Consider the following 19,092-nt stretch of genomic DNA (forward strand, 5'->3'; position numbering starts at 1 on the left):
CCACAGTCTAGCATTAAACCTACCTGTCTCCATGGTGACAGGAGGTAGTCATCTCAAAGCGACAGACACAATAATGGGGGAACATTCAGCACACGCAGTAACGCGCCATGATCTGATTAAAACATAAAAGCACAAGAACCTGAATCCAACTCCAAACTCCAAACTGCTGCACAACGTTGTGACGTCATCGGTTTGATATGTTTAGTCGTTTTGAGGCGGCGTGTGTTTCTGTCCTGCAGATGGGGAAAGGCTCGTTCAAATACGCCTGGGTTCTGGATAAGCTGAAAGCGGAGCGAGAGCGCGGCATCACCATCGACATTTCCCTCTGGAAGTTTGAGACCAGCAAATACTACGTGACCATCATCGACGCTCCGGGACACAGGGACTTCATCAAGAACATGATCACCGGCACCTCTCAGGTCACCGCGCAGTACTTTGTATACATGACCACGCAGTACAACTATGCTCCTTCACTTCCAAAGGATTATATACTGCACATGTAGCTTCTTCATATATTTGAGTGTGGAATGTATTTTATTAGATGTACAATGTAGGTTGATAATGTATATGTCCTATGTAGTAGTTCAAATGTCATATTATATTTTACTGGGCATCAGTTTCCACTGTGAGTAAATCTGTGACAAAAGTTTAAAAGCTTAAAAGATCAAAATGTGTTTCTTCAGCTGCTCCTTCAGGTTTGATTTAGTTTTTTTTTTAAAGTTAGGGGTCTATCTTTTGAAAATACTAGAGTTTGTGTATTATTTAACATCTCGTTTCTCATAAATCAGATGTTTTCTCCAGACTCTCACTCTTACTTAAGTCATTTCTTGGACCACTTCCTTGTATCTCTCATTGAGTCCTACCACTACTACTATGAAGTAACAGTACTCTTACTCTTCTCACCTCTAGCTGCAACTCTTACCTTTTAAATATTGCTAAATGTGATGCGGTGACAGTCCCTCTGCTCTGGCTCAGGCGGACTGTGCCGTGCTCATCGTGGCCGCCGGCGTGGGCGAGTTTGAAGCCGGAATCTCCAAAAACGGTCAGACCCGCGAGCACGCCCTCCTGGCCTACACGCTGGGGGTGAAGCAGCTCATCGTGGGCATCAACAAAATGGACTCCACCGAACCCAACTACAGCCAGAAACGCTACGAGGAAATAGTGAAAGAAGTCAGCACTTACATCAAGAAGATCGGCTACAACCCGGACACGGTGGCGTTTGTGCCCATCTCGGGCTGGAACGGGGACAACATGCTGGAGCCGAGCCCGAATGTGAGTACGACTAACAATGATGGATCTATTTGCAGACGGCCAGTGGCAAATGAGGACAAGTTCCTCCAATTTATAAGATGACACAGCACGTTTTACTGCAAAAGCTTGATGATCCATGTTCGATGGAAAAGGAGAAAAGCCAAATGTGAGTTAATTGTACAACAAAGTGTTCCATAATGAGGCTTCCTTTACTGATGTAGCAATTTAATTCAAATATGTTTATAATTCTAATCTAAATTGAATAAATTAGATTGATTTATTGATTGGTTAATTCATGTAAATGGTATGTTTACAACAATATGTACTCGCCATTGTAAAAGTTCTTGATAAATTATTACATAATCAGATATGTCCTAAGTTTTATAATGTTACACCCTCCGCTATTACTAATAATTGTGATACAATAAGCAAAAATTGCATGGAACTGAAGATATAGAGTATATTTTATTTTATTTGATATGTAAATCACATTCATTTGCAATCAGACAACTTTAAAAATCATGAGCTTTGATGTAATAAGGCTGAATTATAGTGAAAATTGTTTTAAGGATAATTTTTTTTATTTTTTTTATTATTTTGTATTATGTTTTATTATTTTATTATTTTATTATTATTATTTTATAATTATTATATTTTATTATGTTTTATTATTTTATTATTTTTTATTTTAATTTTATTATTTTTTATTATTTTTCGAGTGCATATTAATGATGAATGATTAGCAATGAACACCAGTAACAGTTACAGTGTAAATATGACAGATTATAGCAAAGGAAATGTTCCCCACAATTGTATCTCTAAAAGACCCTCTCGCTCTTGCTGTGCATAAGTCATGCTGCTTCCCGCTGCTGTCACCTGCAGATGACCTGGTTCAAAGGCTGGAAGATCACTCGTAAAGATGGAAACGCGTCGGGGACCACTCTCCTGGAGGCTCTGGACGCCATCCAGCCCCCCTCGCGGCCCACGGACAAACCCCTGCGCCTGCCGCTACAGGACGTCTACAAGATCGGAGGTCAGGATGCAGCAGAAGAATCACAGTTTTGTGTCATATCCCTTTGTTGAACTTATTCATTATGTACAGGATTGATCAAATAGACTTGCGCTTATAAAACAGAATATATGAAGAATATTTGGTCATAAATATGATGAATCCTGTTAAATCACCACCTGAATAGGCCAGCAAAGCTCAAAAGTTTATTGTGATTTTTTTGGCCAATACTTTGAGAATATGTATTTAATTTAGAGTGGGAAGTTCTGTTTCAGACATGGTTTAGCTAGTTCTGACCTGATGTGTTCCTGTTTTAGTCCTGGTTGAGAACTGGTCGTATTTGGCACGTCAGGTGTAAAAAGTTATAATCACAATGAGAAAAGTGTGAAAAAAAATACATTAAATCACAGAAAAATATGAAATAACAAAGAAGATTGTGAAGCACTGTTTGTCTCCATGGATTCCATTGGTTTGGCTAGAACGCTCCACTGTATGGCATTCATCACACCATTACCCATTCGGACAAGCATGTGGCACCACCAGATCGAGTTACGGGTCAGATCTGTGGAGAGACGACCCCCGCACAGATAGCATGTGTGGCAGTTTTATGTATAAATAAATTGCCACTCATGCCCCGTTTCCTCGTCTTTGGTTCAGGTATCGGGACGGTGCCGGTGGGTCGAGTGGAGACGGGCGTCCTCAAACCGGGCATGGTGGTGACCTTTGCCCCCGTGAACGTGACCACCGAGGTGAAGTCGGTGGAGATGCACCACGAGGCTCTGACCGAGGCGCTGCCCGGAGACAACGTGGGCTTCAACGTCAAAAATGTGTCCGTCAAAGATATTCGCCGCGGCAACGTGGCCGGGGACAGCAGGAGCGACCCGCCGCAAGAGGCCGCTAGCTTCACCTCTCAGGTCAGCGCGGTTTTAGCTTCTGGGGTCAGTCTGGGGCCCAGCTCCTTTTAGGCTGCGCCGACATTTATGTTTTTCTTATTGATTCACTTTGTATCAGGCCATCTTGGTTCAGGACGCTAATGTAAACAAACATAAAAGTAAATCTATACAAACTTCTCAAATATTAGAACAACCTTGATCTTTGCGGCTCTGGATCAAAAGTACAGTTGCATTTTAAAAAACGCAAATGTGGCTTTTTTGTAGCGAGTTAGTGTGTAGAAAATGCTAATAATTCATTAGCATTGTTGCTTAGCGTTCAGGTTAAACAGAATGGACTCAACTGAACAACATAAACATGGCCTGTAAGTGTCTGAAACCTTGTATAGTAATAGTGATGTGTTACATATTAAGTTTTTAAGTGATTTGGAGCTTTTAGAGCTGACTTTGATGAAGGTTTTGCCAGTTAAAAGCCGTGTCGTGAAAACATTTGTCGACCAATTTTGTGTTTATAAAATTGGCAAAGTACAAAAAGTGAACACTTGTTGTCTCCGAGCAGCTGCAATTTAACTATATTCTTGATTTGTACGTAGTTTGGAATGAACCGATTCAACAGAGAAGTTTAAGTCTAACGTTTTTCAAAATACCAACTTTTTTAAACTTATTCCGGTACAGTTCCTTTTCTTTTGGGGGTACACAGAACACAGTTATTTTCCATTGCTTTTTCCATTGCACATTATATTTTATTTTAAATTGATCATCTCTATGGCAACGGTCTTAGATTCTTTATCATTCTGAAACCCTCGGGTATTGCACCTTAATAAAAAAGTATTCAAGGTATTCAAAATGCAGTTCTCTGATGTTACAAAATACATTTCAATGCAGATATATAGTATTCTGTACTTTGACACAGTTTCAAAGTATTTTTCCGCGTGCATGCTGCATAAATATCTTGAATCTTATAATAATCAGTGTCTCACATATAATGGAATGTATTAAAACCTTGCTGTCGCTCAGGTGATCATCCTGAACCACCCGGGTCAGATCAGCGCAGGTTACGCCCCGGTGCTGGACTGCCACACCGCTCACATCGCCTGCAAGTTCGCCGAGCTCAAGGAGAAGATCGACCGTCGCTCGGGTAAGAAGCTGGAGGACAACCCCAAGTCCCTGAAGTCTGGAGACGCTGCCATCGTGGACATGATCCCAGGGAAGCCCATGTGTGTGGAGAGCTTCTCTGAGTATCCTCCGCTCGGTAAGTCACGCTAGTTCACTCGGTTTTCATCACACTGCAGCCAAGTTCTTGCCTGACCCGCCAGCCCCGCCCACATTCTGTTTGAACGCGTAAGGGTCTGGAATCCGAGTCAGAGCCAATGAAATCGTCGGTAATCCATTTACCTATCCAATCCCAGGCTGAGGTTTTAACGCATCACACTGAGATACGGAAGTAGCGCTTTCCACCCCCCGTTCCAAAACATTCAAGATGGCGGACCCGGCTCGTGACCCGGCTTGTGACCCGGCTCGTGACCCGGCTCGTGACCCGGCTCGTGACCCGGCTCGTGACCCGGCTCGTGACCGAGTGTTTACTTCTGCTCTCGCTTCTGTTTGAACAATCAGGAAAGTCCGCTCTACTCGCCAAGATGAACATGCGTTAGATGCGGTTATACGAAGGGCGTCATCGCGATTCAGGAGACATTTTCTGATTTTCTGCGTTCGGGGACGGATAACGCGGAACATGCCTTGTTGACATGGGCTACGTAATATCCGGTTAAGCGTGTCGCGCTTTTCTCGCACTTCTGGGTTTATGTGATTGGTTCTGTCTCTGCTCTAAACTCGCCCTAGAAATTGAAACGCAGCGGTCGAGCTCGAGACCCTCACGGTTTTGATAAAGTAGTTTACCAAAACGTGTTGGGAATGGCTGGTCAGGCAAGGGAATTTCATCAATGTTCGCCCTGTTTTGAGAAGCTTTTACTCAGAATACAGCTACTTCCCTAAAATCAAAGGAATACACCACGATATTTAATGTAATTCAGGCTTAAAAGTATGCGGCATTAGTGTGAAAACTTGAAAACAAAGCTCTTGTGGTGAGTGCATGTGCGAAAAAGAAATGCTTCAAAACTGTGCAATAAACATGAAGTTGTTGTATTTCTATCATGTTTTTTTTTACACTTTAATAAAACAGAACTTAATGTTGTTGTTGTTGTTGTGTTACTTTTAATGGCGGTTGGCAGCCAACTGAACAGGTGCATTTACTGCTACATACAGTACGTCTTCAATGTTATGCTATATTATATTATATATATATATTATATCTTTTTTTAAAACGGAGAGCGAAAGAGAGAAAGAGAATGTGAGAGAATCAGTTAGTGAATTCAACTTTGCAAAGAAAAAAAGATAGCCAATAACTACAATATGGGCCAGGAATAGTAACACATGAGTACTTCTACGTTTTTGACAAAGTAACGCAGTAACTTAATTCAATTCAATTTCACAACAACAGTTTCCTCTGAGAAAACTGTAACTAACAACGTTACAAAATACATTTAATGCAGGTATCCTGTAACTAAATACATATATTGTATTTGTTCCTACACTGTAGGCAAATACAAGCTGTATAAAAGCACATTATTTCAGTTGTTTTAACTCGACCACATTAAAAGTCCATTGTGTGGACCAGAGCTGCCAAAACAAATGCTCTGACACAAACGCTGCACTCAGACAAATGCTTCCTCCTTAGCCCACATTATTATAACGCTGAAATTGGGTTGTGCAATTAACCAAATGTGTTAAGTGATTACAAATATTGCTCTACTGAATTACAAAAATGTCCAAATCAAATATATATTGAATTCACCTCTGTTCAGACTGACATGTGCACTCGTTCTGCCCTTTAAACCTGGAGCAAAGACACTTTATGTTCTAAACCATATTAGGTCTATACTTTCTCTACAAATGGGAGTCATTGTTTTATAATCACGGTTTAAGTAAAGAATCCTTCACTATTAACCACCAGTCACCCTCTTCTTCTCTTCAATATGCACATTTTTAAGTCCGGAGACTTTCGTAAAACTGAGGCTCAACAGCACAAGGCCAAGTTCAGGGCTGTGTGTTTTACTCAGAGGCGATGAAAGCCGATCTCTAACCACCTGACTAACCTCGTCTTCGCCCAGGTCGCTTTGCCGTGCGGGACATGCGTCAGACCGTTGCCGTGGGCGTCATCAAAGGCGTGGAGAAGAAGGCCCCGACCAGCGGGAAGGTCACCAAGTCCGCGCAGAAGGCTCAGAAGACCAAATGAATGTTGTGCTGGGCTGCTGCCCCGGACAACCGCGACCGCCGACACGCCAGCGCTCTGCCCCCGTTCGCCTCCATCATCAGTGTCTGGTCGATTATCACAATGCATCGCAAAAGTCGCCGAAGGAAAAACAGTCTCAGACCTCCACGATAGTGACTAACGCGGTGTTCAGTACATGTTTTATGGTCACAGTGTCGCGGTGGTCTCAAATGAGCTCAAAATCGCTTGAATTAGGTGTGTTTATCTCGATTTGAGCGGATTTTATTGTGTGTTTTCATTATGAATTGAAGACAAAATTATATTGCACTGAAAAAAATTATCAAGATTCTTAATTCAGGCTGTTTTTTTTGCTTATTTGAGCTCAGCGTTTTGTGGTGATAGCTCATAGATTTGGCTTGTACAATCATAGCTGTTGATGCTGAGATGTGTCTGTTTGTTAAATGCTCCGTGTTGTAGCTTTAATATTATACTCGTGAACTCTAGGCGCCGGTGAAGTGGCAGCGTGCATGTTCCCTTAGCACTTTAGAAGCTTCCGAGCAGTGAGGAGCTGAACTCGTCTTGCATAAAGCACTTTGCTCGGTCTAAAAAGCTCCTCCTGTTACATGTTGGATACTGTTCCGTCCATGCACCTTACTCATTGTTATTGTGGAAACATGTTCACAGTAAAGATGTTACAACATTATGTCACTGCTGTGGTGGATTTATTGGATTTAGATTTGCGTTAAATTGCTGCTCATTATAATTGATTTCCCTGAGGTTAAGAACTTGGAATGAGCTCATGGAAAAAGAAAGAAAGTCCAGATGACCAATGATGAATTAAAATACAATAAATTGACAACAAAAATGATTAGGCTTTTTAAATTGCATTATTCTTACCAATTAAACTGAAAACAAGTCGGAATTTGCATTTTTATAATTTTTTGTTAAGGATTGTTTTTTGTGTAATGAGCCAAAAGTGGTACTCAAGGTTATCACTGGTACTCGAGTAGAAATATAACAGGGAAATTACTACTCAAGTACAGGTAAATATAAGAGTAACAGTCTGGACGTAACATCTGATGTATATTTTGAATTATAGCTATATAATATCTGTATAATATCTGGAGGAGTAGGGCAAGAAACATAGTATAAGTACAAACTACATTCTGTTTATCACATACATTGTATTTCATGTACATTAATGACCACAACGTATACATTTGTCCCAGAATCTTCTTTATTTGAAGAGGATTTACGCTTGCATTTTTCATTACATTACAGGCTTTGTCAATCTAAATGAGATTATTATGTAAATATGTGCACATACCTTAAATAAATTAATAGAAATGAAACCGATTGGTACATACATCAAGGCCTCTTTAATGCCCCGTTTAAAAAAAAAAAAAAATCGTCTTTGAATGATACATCTGTAAAATGACTCGGGTTTAATATGAGCATTAAACCAAAGCCAGAGCCACTATGTTTGTATCTAAGAAAACAAATGCACTTATCAAGATGCTGCTCGAAGGCACCAGTAAATATGTATAAGTACAGTGTATTTTGGAGACCGAAGCTGGGGTTTCTTCACCGCTTCATTCATTCTCAGCCGCAAATAACCTCCAGACTTCCATGCAAAACTGAAGTACAAGATGACAGTGCTGCTGGTACCGACTTTGACCATTTGCACACGCCGCGGTCAAACCTAACATCAGACCATCAACGGGTAATTAAAGGACAAGTTGTCGCGAGGCCAGTGGCAACATTGTCATTTTAATATATATGTTCGATGCAGGAAAAAGGGGGAGTCCAAGGAGTTGTAGTGACTTTGAATATTTGCCAAATTGCGACGGCGTCTTAATCATTTCTGTGAAGAAGATCTTGTCCTGGAGTTGAATGAAAAATCAAAGAGGAGGAAAGTTAACCCTGTGTTTTTCCGTTTAAACCGTGTCACTTTTCTTGCTTGTCTCTGGGATGTTACTGCTTTGCCTGGAATGTTCCCCCCAGCACGGCATTAAACTAGTATCTCCGTGGAGACCAAGCCATGTTACAAGTCAGATTTGTGGAGAGGCGAGTGGGCTCACGATAAGAATTCTTTAGTACAATAAGTACAAGATAGGCCTGCTTAATGCTATACTGCGGAACATTCCAGGCAAAGCGATGACATCTCCATGGAAAACGAGCAGAAACATTACATTGAACATTAAATTCATACATTTGACATAGATTGAGTTGAAATCCGAATTCCTTCAGTGCAACATAACACTATAAAATGGCAAACATGTATTTATTTATATATTTATGTGTCTTTTTTTTGTTTTAGAGTGCACAAAGCGTAGTTGTTTTGTGCTTGGCTGTACACTGGGCCTTTAGAATCACCCTCCCTATAGTTTGGAGGTGGTCGTGTTGTTTTGCCTGTTCATGTGTCACTAAACCGAGGTAAATAAACTACTGCGTTATAGGACAATACATTGTGCTGTGTCAGCCCAGCCTCAGTCAGACTTTGTACCGTGCAAAATGTGGAGTGGTGAGTCCTTCATGTCACTGACCAGCAGTTATAGTCATAGTGATCCTGCTTTTGTGTAAAAATAAGCAATACATTCAGCAGCAAGTAAAGGAGTTAAACAAGAGCCTACATTACCCTGCATGTAAATCACACCAATGATGGAGATGAGGAAACGTCACTTTCTAAAACTCTTTAACTATTATTTTAGGCGTTTAGTCTGATTTTACAGGCTTTGTCTATGATTGTACTACTGGGTTACCTTGAGTTCATCATGTGTCATCATGTGTCAACACCTCTTACAATCATGATTAGACAATTTGCTAAGTTCTGTTACATATTATGATCTAAATGTTCATAATCATTATATATTACTTGAATGCATTCTGCGGGAAATCACAAATATCAAAAAAACATACTTTCATATGGCAGAACGTGGCCCGACATGTGAAATCACGTGTGATTTGACTCAGATAAATGTGTACACCTGCACAGTTTGGTAATGAGGCCCTTTGAGCATTCCTTCATCACTTGTGAACTGCCAGTGTCTTCTGTCTTGTTCCTTTAACTCAAACATGCAAGGCTCATGCTGCATCTCCAGGTTCATGTCTTTGTGCACCAGAGCAAACATTAACCACAGGCTCTGTCAAGATCATCCATAGATCCTACATTTATTATTATTAGATATAATTTATTAAAAAATAAAGAACAAATCGTGCAATGATATACTAAGTGATCAGCCTGTATGAAAATACTGTGATTCTTGTAATAGAAGATTAAACAAAATAGTCCCCTTATTATATCCTATTTCATTCAAAAAGAATTCAGCGTCTGTGTGAGGTGAGGGTTATTTTAGCCGCACATGGGGCATGTTGAGTAATTCGGTGCTGCCGGTGGAGGGGGACGAGGTGTGCCCGCTGGTCAGGCTCTGGTTGGAGCCCATGGTCCTGGCTCCTGTCCTGAGGAGCTCCGAGGTGAACTTGGCCTCGGCGGTGCCCTGCGAGGAGAGAAAGTCAAAGCCTTGTCCTTCTGTATCCCTGTCGCTGATGAAGAGGTCGTCCTCTCCCCACCCCCCACTGTTCCGGGACATCCGGCCTCGTCCTTCGCCCGAGTCCTGGCTGCAGTGGAAGCCGATGGGAGAGTCGCTGCTGGTGCTGGGCGTGGGTGAGGACAAGCAGAAGTCCTGGCTGTTCTGGCGTCTCTGCATCAGGTCCTGCACTGACATGGACTTCCCCAGGCTTCTGTCCACCGGGCCGGTCCCAGAGCAGCAGCTGTGCACCGGGGCCACCAGGGGCTCCAGCTCCAGGCTCATGTGTCTCCTCCAGGACCCCTCCTCCTTGGTGTTCAGCTTGGTATTGTTCGTACCTCCCTGGAGCTGGAGGCCCAGTCGGTTCAGCCCCAGACCCACACCTGGGCCAGTGTCCTCCACCTCTCCCTGGATCCCCAGACCTTCAACTAGATCATTTATTTTGGGTGACACTTCTATTGAGGTGGCCTGCACCAGCTTGGTCCCTCCGTTTCTGTTGGGCGGCGGTGGAGGAGGGAGCCGGGCCAGCAGAGGGAAGCCCCCATCCCCCAGGCCTCCGCTGGTGACACTGTTGGGGGTGAGGATGGGCGGAGAGCTGCCCGTGGCCTCGTCTGTGCTCTCGGGCGTGGGCGCCTGGCGGTGCCGGCGATGGGGGTAGTGGTGGTGGTGGGGCAGCGGTGAGGGGCTGAAGGAGGACGTCGGGTGTGTGGAGGGAGGCGTGGAGGACGATGCGTTCAGATTCAAATTGAGCTCATTGGGCGGGGCCAGGACCAGGTGCAGTCCCCCTTGGGACAGATGCGAGCCAGTGGAGGAGCGAGTGACAAAGCCTGCAGAGGGCGCTGTCTCACTGCTGAACTGAGTGGAGCAGGACACGTCTTTACTGAAGACAGAGGAGTGATAGTCCGAGGTCTGCTCCAGCTCGAACAGCGGCAAAGACGCCAAGGTGAGCGCGGACGAAGAGCCTTTTCTTAAAACCTGACGATAAATGTCAAGAAGAGAGTCCAACTTTGACTCAATGGACTGGACCTGGGACACAAGTCAGAGGACAGATTGTTAGGAGCAGTGAGGCAAATGTTAAACCATTCACCAAGAGAAATATTTAAACATGTCTTGAACTCCAGACTTTTAGCTGAATCATGGTCATCTATTTTCTACTTTTACATTTAGACTGCGATCGAAGCACAACTCATAAGGACAATATCAATTCCACTTATGGGAACAGCTTTGTCTATTTAGGCTTTGTTTGTGATCAATTTGAAGCATATTAACTACTGAACAGTTATTGCTGCACTACTTCATCATACCTTCATCTGTAGACATTTGTTTTGTTAAAAAAAAAAAAAAAGACTCAATAATACTGTCTGAAACTGGTCAATAATAAAACTAATAACCACATTTCTTTTATTTGATTTGCGATTTGTAGTTTAAAAACCACAAACCAGATCTGAGCATCTGAACAATGATGAAAAACAACACTGAGAATAAAATCACAAAAAAGACCCTTATTATGTTGGGCTTTGTATCATCCCTGTACTGACATTGGTATCATGTGTAGAACCTTTTCCTTGATTTCAAATGTTAATATTGTGACCAGAGGGTTCATATAGTGTGCTGTTGGATGCAGCTGCACAGATACATCTAAATACATATTCATATCCTCACAGACCTGTCTCTCCACTTTGCAGACGCGGCCCAGCATGCTCACGTCCTCCAGCAGGTCTCCTTCTGAAAGCAGCTTCTCTCTGATCTTCTTGTCCAGGGGGATCTGACCTTTGCCCAGGATCTGGTCCACTCTGAGCAAAAACACGCACTCTTAGACGTATGTCAAAAATGAAGTCCACGAGGCAGCCCACAGAAGTCAAGAAGGTTTAGAAGCAATAAAAGAATGATTATTTACAAAAATGACGTCCTCACTGGATTTATCGGACAAACTGCACAATTAATTTGCTTCATTTGTAGTTTAACAAGACAAATAGTTTATCAAAGAGGTGTCAAATATTTGTTTTAAATGATGTTGTCACGTTCTTACAATCCAGGGAAGTCTTTATGATCCTTTTCATCGAGCACACATACGTTTGCAGGCCAAATCGTGCAGCAGCATTAGTCATATTTGATAGAAAATACAAAAGTGTTCAAGTGAGTTATGTGTTCTACTGTAAGATCATTTGTTAGATAGAAACGTCAGCAGAAGGCAGTATCTCAATACTCAAGGGGAAAGCAGAAATTGCAATATTAGTATTTGTTCAGTAAGTACACATTCACAGCTGATAGTAACAGTAACATCTTAGTTCAATCAAGTTCACATTTTAGCACATAAAAATGCTATTTTATAATGCTAAAATACTATAGTTCTATTAAGGTGAACTATGTAACTTTTCGTGTGGAGGTTCTGCTGCGTACCTGTCTCCATGGAGATGCTATTGCCTGGAATGGTCCACAGTCTGGCATTAAACTGAACTACATGTTTGAGACAAGCAGGTGACACGATCGAGAACATCTTTAGATTGATAAAACTCCAGCAGGTCATTCCTTCTTAAGTAAGAATACATGTTTTACAAGGGACAATTGAGAATTAAAAAACTATAGTTGAATAATGTAAATGCTGGATACAATTAATGCCATAGTGTGGAACCTTCACAGTAAACCACCATTTTACTCGCTGGCTTTTTACACTGCATTAAGTCTGTGTTTTTTTATGTATTCATTGTTACCATGGTTTCGCTTGTAAGATTAAATTGGGCACTTCTTATACCTTTTGTTGTCTTTTATAGTTCCGTGTCCGTGCACCAGTTCATAAGATGTGCTCACTATTTGGATTTGAATACACATCTCCATGGAGATGAGCAGGTGGCAGAACCCACACCAGAAAAACATACATAGAGCACCTTTAATCCTTCAATTCACACTGTTTAAGCATTTGTATCATGTGAGCACATGAGGGTTATGGGGTGACCACATGAGGGTTATGGGGTGACCACATGAGGGTTATGGGGTGACCACATGAGGGTTAGGGGCTGAGCACATGAGGGTTAGGGGCTGAGCACATGAGGGTTAGGGGGTGAGCACATGAGGGTTAGGGGGTGAGCACATGAGGGTTATGGGGTGACCACATGAGGGTTATGGGGTGACCACATGAGGGTTATGGGGTGACCACATGAGGGTTAGGGGCTGAGCACATGAGGGTTAGGGGCTGAGCACATGAGGGTTAGGGGGTGAGCACATGAGGGTTAGGGGGTGAGCACATGAGGGTTATGGGGTGAGCACATGAGGGTTATGGGGTGAGCACATGAGGGTTAGGGGGTGACCACATGAGGGTTATGGGGTGAGCACATGAGGGTTATGGGGTGACCACATGAGGGTTAGGGGCTGAGCACATGAGGGTTAGGGGCTGAGCACATGAGGGTTAGGGGGTGAGCACATGAGGGTTAGGGGGTGAGCACATGAGGGTTATGGGGTGAGCACATGAGGGTTATGGGGTGAGCACATGAGGGTTAGGGGCTGAGCACATGAGGGTTATGGGGTGAGCACATGAGGGTTATGGGGTGAGCACATGAGGGTTAGGGGCTGAGCACATGAGGGTTAGGGGCTGAGCACATGAGGGTTAGGGGGTGAGCACATGAGGGTTAGGGGGTGAGCACATGAGGGTTATGGGGTGAGCACATGAGGGTTATGGGGTGAGCACATGAGGGTTAGGGGCTGAGCACATGAGGGTTATGGGGTGAGCACATGAGGGTTATGGGGTGAGCACATGAGGGTTATGGGGTGACCACATGAGGGTTATGGGGTGAGCACATGAGGGTTATGGGGTGAGCACATGAGGGTTATGGGGTGAGCACATGAGGGTTATGGGGTGAGCACATGAGGGTTATGGGGTGAGCACATGAGGGTTATGGGGTGAGCACATGAGGGTTATGGGGTGAGCACATGAGGGTTATGGGGTGACCACATGAGGGTTATGGGGTGAGCACATGAGGGTTAGGGGCTGAGCACATGAGGGTTAGGGGGTGAGCACATGAGGGTTATGGGGTGAGCACATGAGGGTTATGGGGTGACCACATGAGGGTTATGGGGTGAGCACATGAGGGTTATGGGGTGAGCACATGAGGGTTATGGGGTGAGCACATGAGGGTTAGGGGGTGAGCACATGAGGGTTAGGGGGTGAGCACATGTGGGTTATGGGGTGACCACATGAGGGTTATGGGGTGACCACATGAGGGTTATGGGGTGACCACATGAGGGTTAGGGGCTGAGCACATGAGGGTTAGGGGCTGAGCACATGAGGGTTAGGGGGTGAGCACATGAGGGTTAGGGGGTGAGCACATGAGGGTTATGGGGTGAGCACATGAGGGTTATGGGGTGAGCACATGAGGGTTAGGGGCTGAGCACATGAGGGTTATGGGGTGAGCACATGAGGGTTATGGGGTGAGCACATGAGGGTTATGGGGTGACCACATGAGGGTTATGGGGTGAGCACATGAGGGTTATGGGGTGAGCACATGAGGGTTATGGGGTGACCACATGAGGGTTATGGGGTGAGCACATGAGGGTTATGGGGTGAGCACATGAGGGTTATGGGGTGAGCACATGAGGGTTATGGGGTGACCACATGAGGGTTATGGGGTGAGCACATGAGGGTTATGGGGTGAGCACATGAGGGTTAGGGGCTGAGCACATGAGGGTTAGGGGGTGAGCACATGAGGGTTATGGGGTGAGCACATGAGGGTTATGGGGTGACCACATGAGGGTTAGGGGCTGAGCACATGAGGGTTAGGGGGTGACCACATGAGGGTTATGGGGTGAGCACATGAGGGTTATAGGGTGAGCACATGAGGGTTAGGGGGTGAGCACATGAGGGTTTTGGGGTGAGCACATGAGGGTTAGGGGCTGAGCACATGAGGGTTATGGGGTGAGCACATGAGGGTTATGGGGTGAGCACATGAGGGTTAGGGGCTGAGCACATGAGGGTTAGGGGGTGAGCACATGAGGGTTATGGGGTGACCACATGAGGGTTATGGGGTGAGCACATGAGGGTTAGGGGGTGAGCACATGAGGGTTAGGGGGTGAGCACATGAGGGTTATGGGGTGACCACATGAGGGTTATGGGGTGAGCACATGAGGGTTAGGGGGTGAGCACATGAGGGTTAGGGGGTGACCACATGAGGGTTAGGGGGTGAGCACATGAGGGTTATGGGGTGACCACATGAGGGTTAGGGGCTGAGCACATGAGGGTTATGGGGTGACCACATGAGGGTTAGGGGCTGAGCACATGAGGGTTAGGGGCTGAGCACATGAGGGTTAGGGGGTGACCACATGAGGGTTATGGGGTGAGCACATGAGTTAGGGGGTGAGCACATGAGGGTTAGGGGGTGAGCACATGAGAGTTAGGGGCTGAGCACATGAGGGTTAGGGGGTGAGCACATGAGGGTTAGGGGGTGAGCACATGAGGGTTATGGGGTGACCACATGAGGGTTAGGGGCTGAGCACATGAGGGTTAGGGGGTGACCACATGAGGGTTAGGGGCTGAGCACATGAGGGTTAGGGGCTGAGCACATGAGGGTTAGGGGGTGAGCACATGAGGGTTAGGGGGTGACCACATGAGGGTTAGGGGGTGACCACATGAGGGTTAGGGGCTGAGCACATGAGGGTTATGGGGTGAGCACATGAGGGTTAGGGGGTGACCACATGAGGGTTATGGGGTGAGCACATGAGGGTTATGGGGTGAGCACATGAGGGTTAGGGGCTGAGCACATGAGGGTTAGGGGCTGAGCACATGAGGGTTATGGGGAGAGCACATGAGGGTTATGGGGTGAGCACATGAGGGTTAGGGGCTGAGCACATGAGGGTTAGGGGGTGACCACATGAGGGTTATGGGGTGAGCACATGGGGGTTATGGGGTGAGCACATGAGGGTTAGGGGGTGAGCACATGAGGGTTAGGGGCTGAGCACATGAGGGTTATGGGGTGAGCACATGAGGGTTAGGGGGTGAGCACATGAGGGTTAGGGGGTGACCACATGAGGGTTTTGGGGTGAGCACATGAGGGTTAGGGGGTGAGCACATGAGAGTTAGGGGGTGACCACATGAGGGTTAGGGGGTGAGCACATGAGAGTTAGGGGGTGACCACATGAGGGTTAGGGGGTGAGCACATGAGAGTTAGGGGGTGACCACATGAGGGTTAGGGGGTGAGCACATGAGAGTTAGGGGGTGACCACATGAGGGTTAGGGGGTGACCACATGAGGGTTAGGGGGTGCGCAGTGAGCACATGAAGGTTAGGGGGTGCGCAGTGAGCAGTATGAAGGTTAGGGGGTACATGAATGTGTAGTGGGGTGGGTGCTGACCCCTGGGTGGAGTTCTTTCGACTCTGGCTGTAAGACACAGGTAGTGAGGGGGAGGAAAAGATCCGTGTTCGACTGCTCAGCGACTGTGGCCCTACAATGGTGTCCAGCCTGTGGAGGAGACACACACATGCTCACACTAACAAACACACACAGTGCACAGCTCTGCACGAGGAAGAGACCACTGCAAAAGCACTTTATCATTATAAATATTTTTCATTAGATTTTCATTGAAAGGCCTGATTAAAACGACCCCTAAACACAGAACTTAGTGCTGCCCGGCTGCAGGGTCGTGAGTTCGAATCCCGAACTCACGACCCTGTCCAATAAAGCCTACGGGCCACAAAAATCTTCAAAAAAAAACAAATAGATACAAAACTTACAGTGACAGTTTGAAATGGGGGATGAGAGAGAAGGGAGGACATGCAGTAAATTGTCAGGAATCAAACTCTTAACTCTGCGGCCAGCTGCACTTTGAGCCTGGCATATGTGCACTCTGCCTTAACCACTCTACCACCGGGCAATGGCAATAGCATTGATTACACCTCGTTTCACATTCTAGTATATCTTCTGAATATACTGAATTGTGAGTAACGTCTTAGGGTAAAACTGTGGTCATATAAACTTTGGGTAAACATTCATTTTAAAGTAATAACACACTGTCAGAGAAATGCAAAGTTGTTATTTAAATGCTTTTTTTATTGCAGTTGTCTCTTTGTTGCAGAGCTGTTAGGTGAGGTGACTCAGACAAACACCTTCTGTCAATGTGTTGTTGAGAATCTCATGCAGGCGAACAGATGATATTGCACGTTAAAGTACTCCTCATAGTGATGATTGTACCGTGTCTGCAGGCTCTTGATGCGGCAGAGCATGTCCAGGTGTCCGGCCGAGTACTGCTCGATCACGTCCTTCACGTCGTACGGACGCAACGTCTCCTTGAACTTCTTCTTAGCCACGTGAAACTTCATAATCCTGGGAACATCAGAGCGGTTCAAACACGGACCACACGGGGGCGCTGTGGTGCAGTTAAACCACACTACACTCATATCATGTAGGATATTCTCAATTTTGTGTTTGATATACAACAGAAAAATGTGTGGTAAAAGAATCTTTGGAATGGTTTAACTTTTGAGTTGTGATGCAATAGTAAAGATGATCTCAGAGTGAACCCTTAACAGAACATGAAGCAAATGGATCCACCTGAAGGTCCCATATCATAAATATTAATACAAAATATTGTGTGCGGGAGTAAGCTAATTGTGCAGCGTTGAAATGTGTGTTGTCCTGGTTTCCAATAAACATTAATCCTATTTGAAAAAGCCCTGATCGGTCCTGTTCCAGTAATGGGTTAGTTCATTAGAAAACACAATAAAACATTAAACATTCAGCATAGTTAAGAGAGCACATTACGAGTACAGTGAAGCTAATCTGGTCTAGGTTTAGTAGCGGGTTTATCCCAATTTGAAAAGTTTAAACTTAATCTTATGGTGAGGTATGAACTGAATAGTGGCAATTTACAGAAATAAACACATATTTCCATCAGAACCAGTCCACTGCTGTCACTATACAAACATTTCAAACTCCATTTCGATATTAAGGAAAATCCCCGATACTCTAAACCAATTTCAATACCACAATGACAGTAAAATACACTCTGGGTTGTAATCATATAGTATCTACAGCAGGCATGTCCAAACTACGGCCCGGGGGCCAAATGCGGCTCTTAGACCATTTTTTGTTGGCCCTCCGGCTTCCTGCTAAGTTGGCCCAACCAACTAGTAGTACTTTTATTGTAAAATCGAAAAAATTCAAGCATTTTGATGTTATAGCAACCTAATAATAATGTTCCAAGTCTTACGAAAGGTCTGGAGGCATCAAAACTATGTCAAATGCAAAAATTCAAATTAATCACTTTTCAAATTTGTCATTGTCGGGTTGTTTGTGGCCCTTCGCATTTTAAAAAGTTTCAAAATGCGTCCCTCAGTGAAAAAAGTTTGGACACCCCTGATCTACAGCATTTTATATTCCTCTTAAATACTTTCTCTTGCACTAGTTCTGACAAAGCACAAGATCGTCCTAAAACTGTGCAGGAAAGCTCAAATGCATGTGATTTTTTTAGTTCAAAAGACTGGTCTGGTTTTGATGCTAGTTTTTGTATCGATTAGCGTCTGACATTCGGTACTTATAGTCATATCCACACGATCTGACCTGACGGCTCGGATGACGGTCTTGACTGAGGGCAGCAGGTCCTCCACTGAGATGTCACAGTGGCAGCCCTTGTCATCGAAGGCGTCGTCGGAGGCCATGTTGGAGTCCGCTGCTCAGATGAAACGCACACACAAAGCGAAAGGGGAGAGGATTAAGTCTCTTTCCCTCCATAAGATGCTTCACAGCGACGGCATATAAACAGATTATTGAAAAGGATTACTCCCAGGGTTTGACTCCCACACAGTCGCTGACTACTGCGCCGCGAATAATCACTACAGCAACATGATCTCTGAACGTGGGGTCAGGGCGCTGTGTGAGTACAAGCAGCAGAACAAGAGCTGATGAACAGTTTAGATGATTTTATGAATCGTGTGTGTGTGTGTTTTAGGGCTTTTGTGGTTTAGAAACTCCAGGGAACAAAGCAGGTTAAGAGATAAATGTGAAATCAAGCTGCTTCTGGTTTTATAACATGAATGAAATCAACATCGACTTGTTTTTAAACGTCTAATATTAAGGTCGACTGACTTTTTTGTAATTCGATTCATTTTTTAATGTTATTTCATGTTCTATGTTACATACTGTACCCGTGTTTTTATTTTAATTTT

At 44.5% G+C, this 19,092-nt stretch overlaps 2 protein-coding genes across 6 annotated transcripts in view; one reads left to right on the forward strand and one right to left on the reverse strand.

The window, feature by feature from the left end:
- The window catches only part of LOC140378106 (elongation factor 1-alpha, somatic form), an 11,637-nt gene extending 4,516 nt beyond the window's left edge, over positions 1-7,121 (forward strand). For both annotated transcript variants that reach the window (XM_072463779.1, XM_072463781.1), the window contains exons 3-8: positions 240-419; positions 976-1,272; positions 2,134-2,284; positions 2,918-3,174; positions 4,168-4,402; positions 6,318-7,121. In XM_072463779.1, the coding sequence (XP_072319880.1) occupies positions 240-419; positions 976-1,272; positions 2,134-2,284; positions 2,918-3,174; positions 4,168-4,402; positions 6,318-6,442 (1,245 nt within the window). In that variant the 3' untranslated portion in view covers positions 6,443-7,121. The remainder of the gene's footprint in view (positions 1-239; positions 420-975; positions 1,273-2,133; positions 2,285-2,917; positions 3,175-4,167; positions 4,403-6,317) is intronic.
- Positions 7,122-9,208: 2,087 nt separating this feature from the next.
- LOC140378104 (potassium voltage-gated channel subfamily KQT member 5-like) overlaps positions 9,209-19,092 on the reverse strand; it is a 178,154-nt gene continuing 168,270 nt past the window's right edge. For 2 of the 4 annotated variants that reach the window (XM_072463775.1, XM_072463777.1), the window contains 5 exons: positions 18,488-18,596; positions 17,120-17,251; positions 16,283-16,390; positions 11,612-11,738; positions 9,209-10,971 (listed from right to left, as the gene is read on the reverse strand). In XM_072463775.1, the coding sequence (XP_072319876.1) occupies positions 9,766-10,971; positions 11,612-11,738; positions 16,283-16,390; positions 17,120-17,251; positions 18,488-18,596 (1,682 nt within the window). In that variant the 3' untranslated portion in view covers positions 9,209-9,765. The remainder of the gene's footprint in view (positions 10,972-11,611; positions 11,739-16,282; positions 16,391-17,119; positions 17,252-18,487; positions 18,597-19,092) is intronic. The other 2 variants (XM_072463776.1, XM_072463778.1) reach the window with 1 other exon arrangement.

This window comes from Eucyclogobius newberryi, unplaced genomic scaffold, assembly GCF_026437365.1.
Source record: "Eucyclogobius newberryi isolate DKJ021-1_F unplaced genomic scaffold, fEucNew1.0.hap1 SCAF_4, whole genome shotgun sequence".
NCBI classification, from domain to species: domain Eukaryota; kingdom Metazoa; phylum Chordata; class Actinopteri; order Gobiiformes; family Gobiidae; genus Eucyclogobius; species Eucyclogobius newberryi.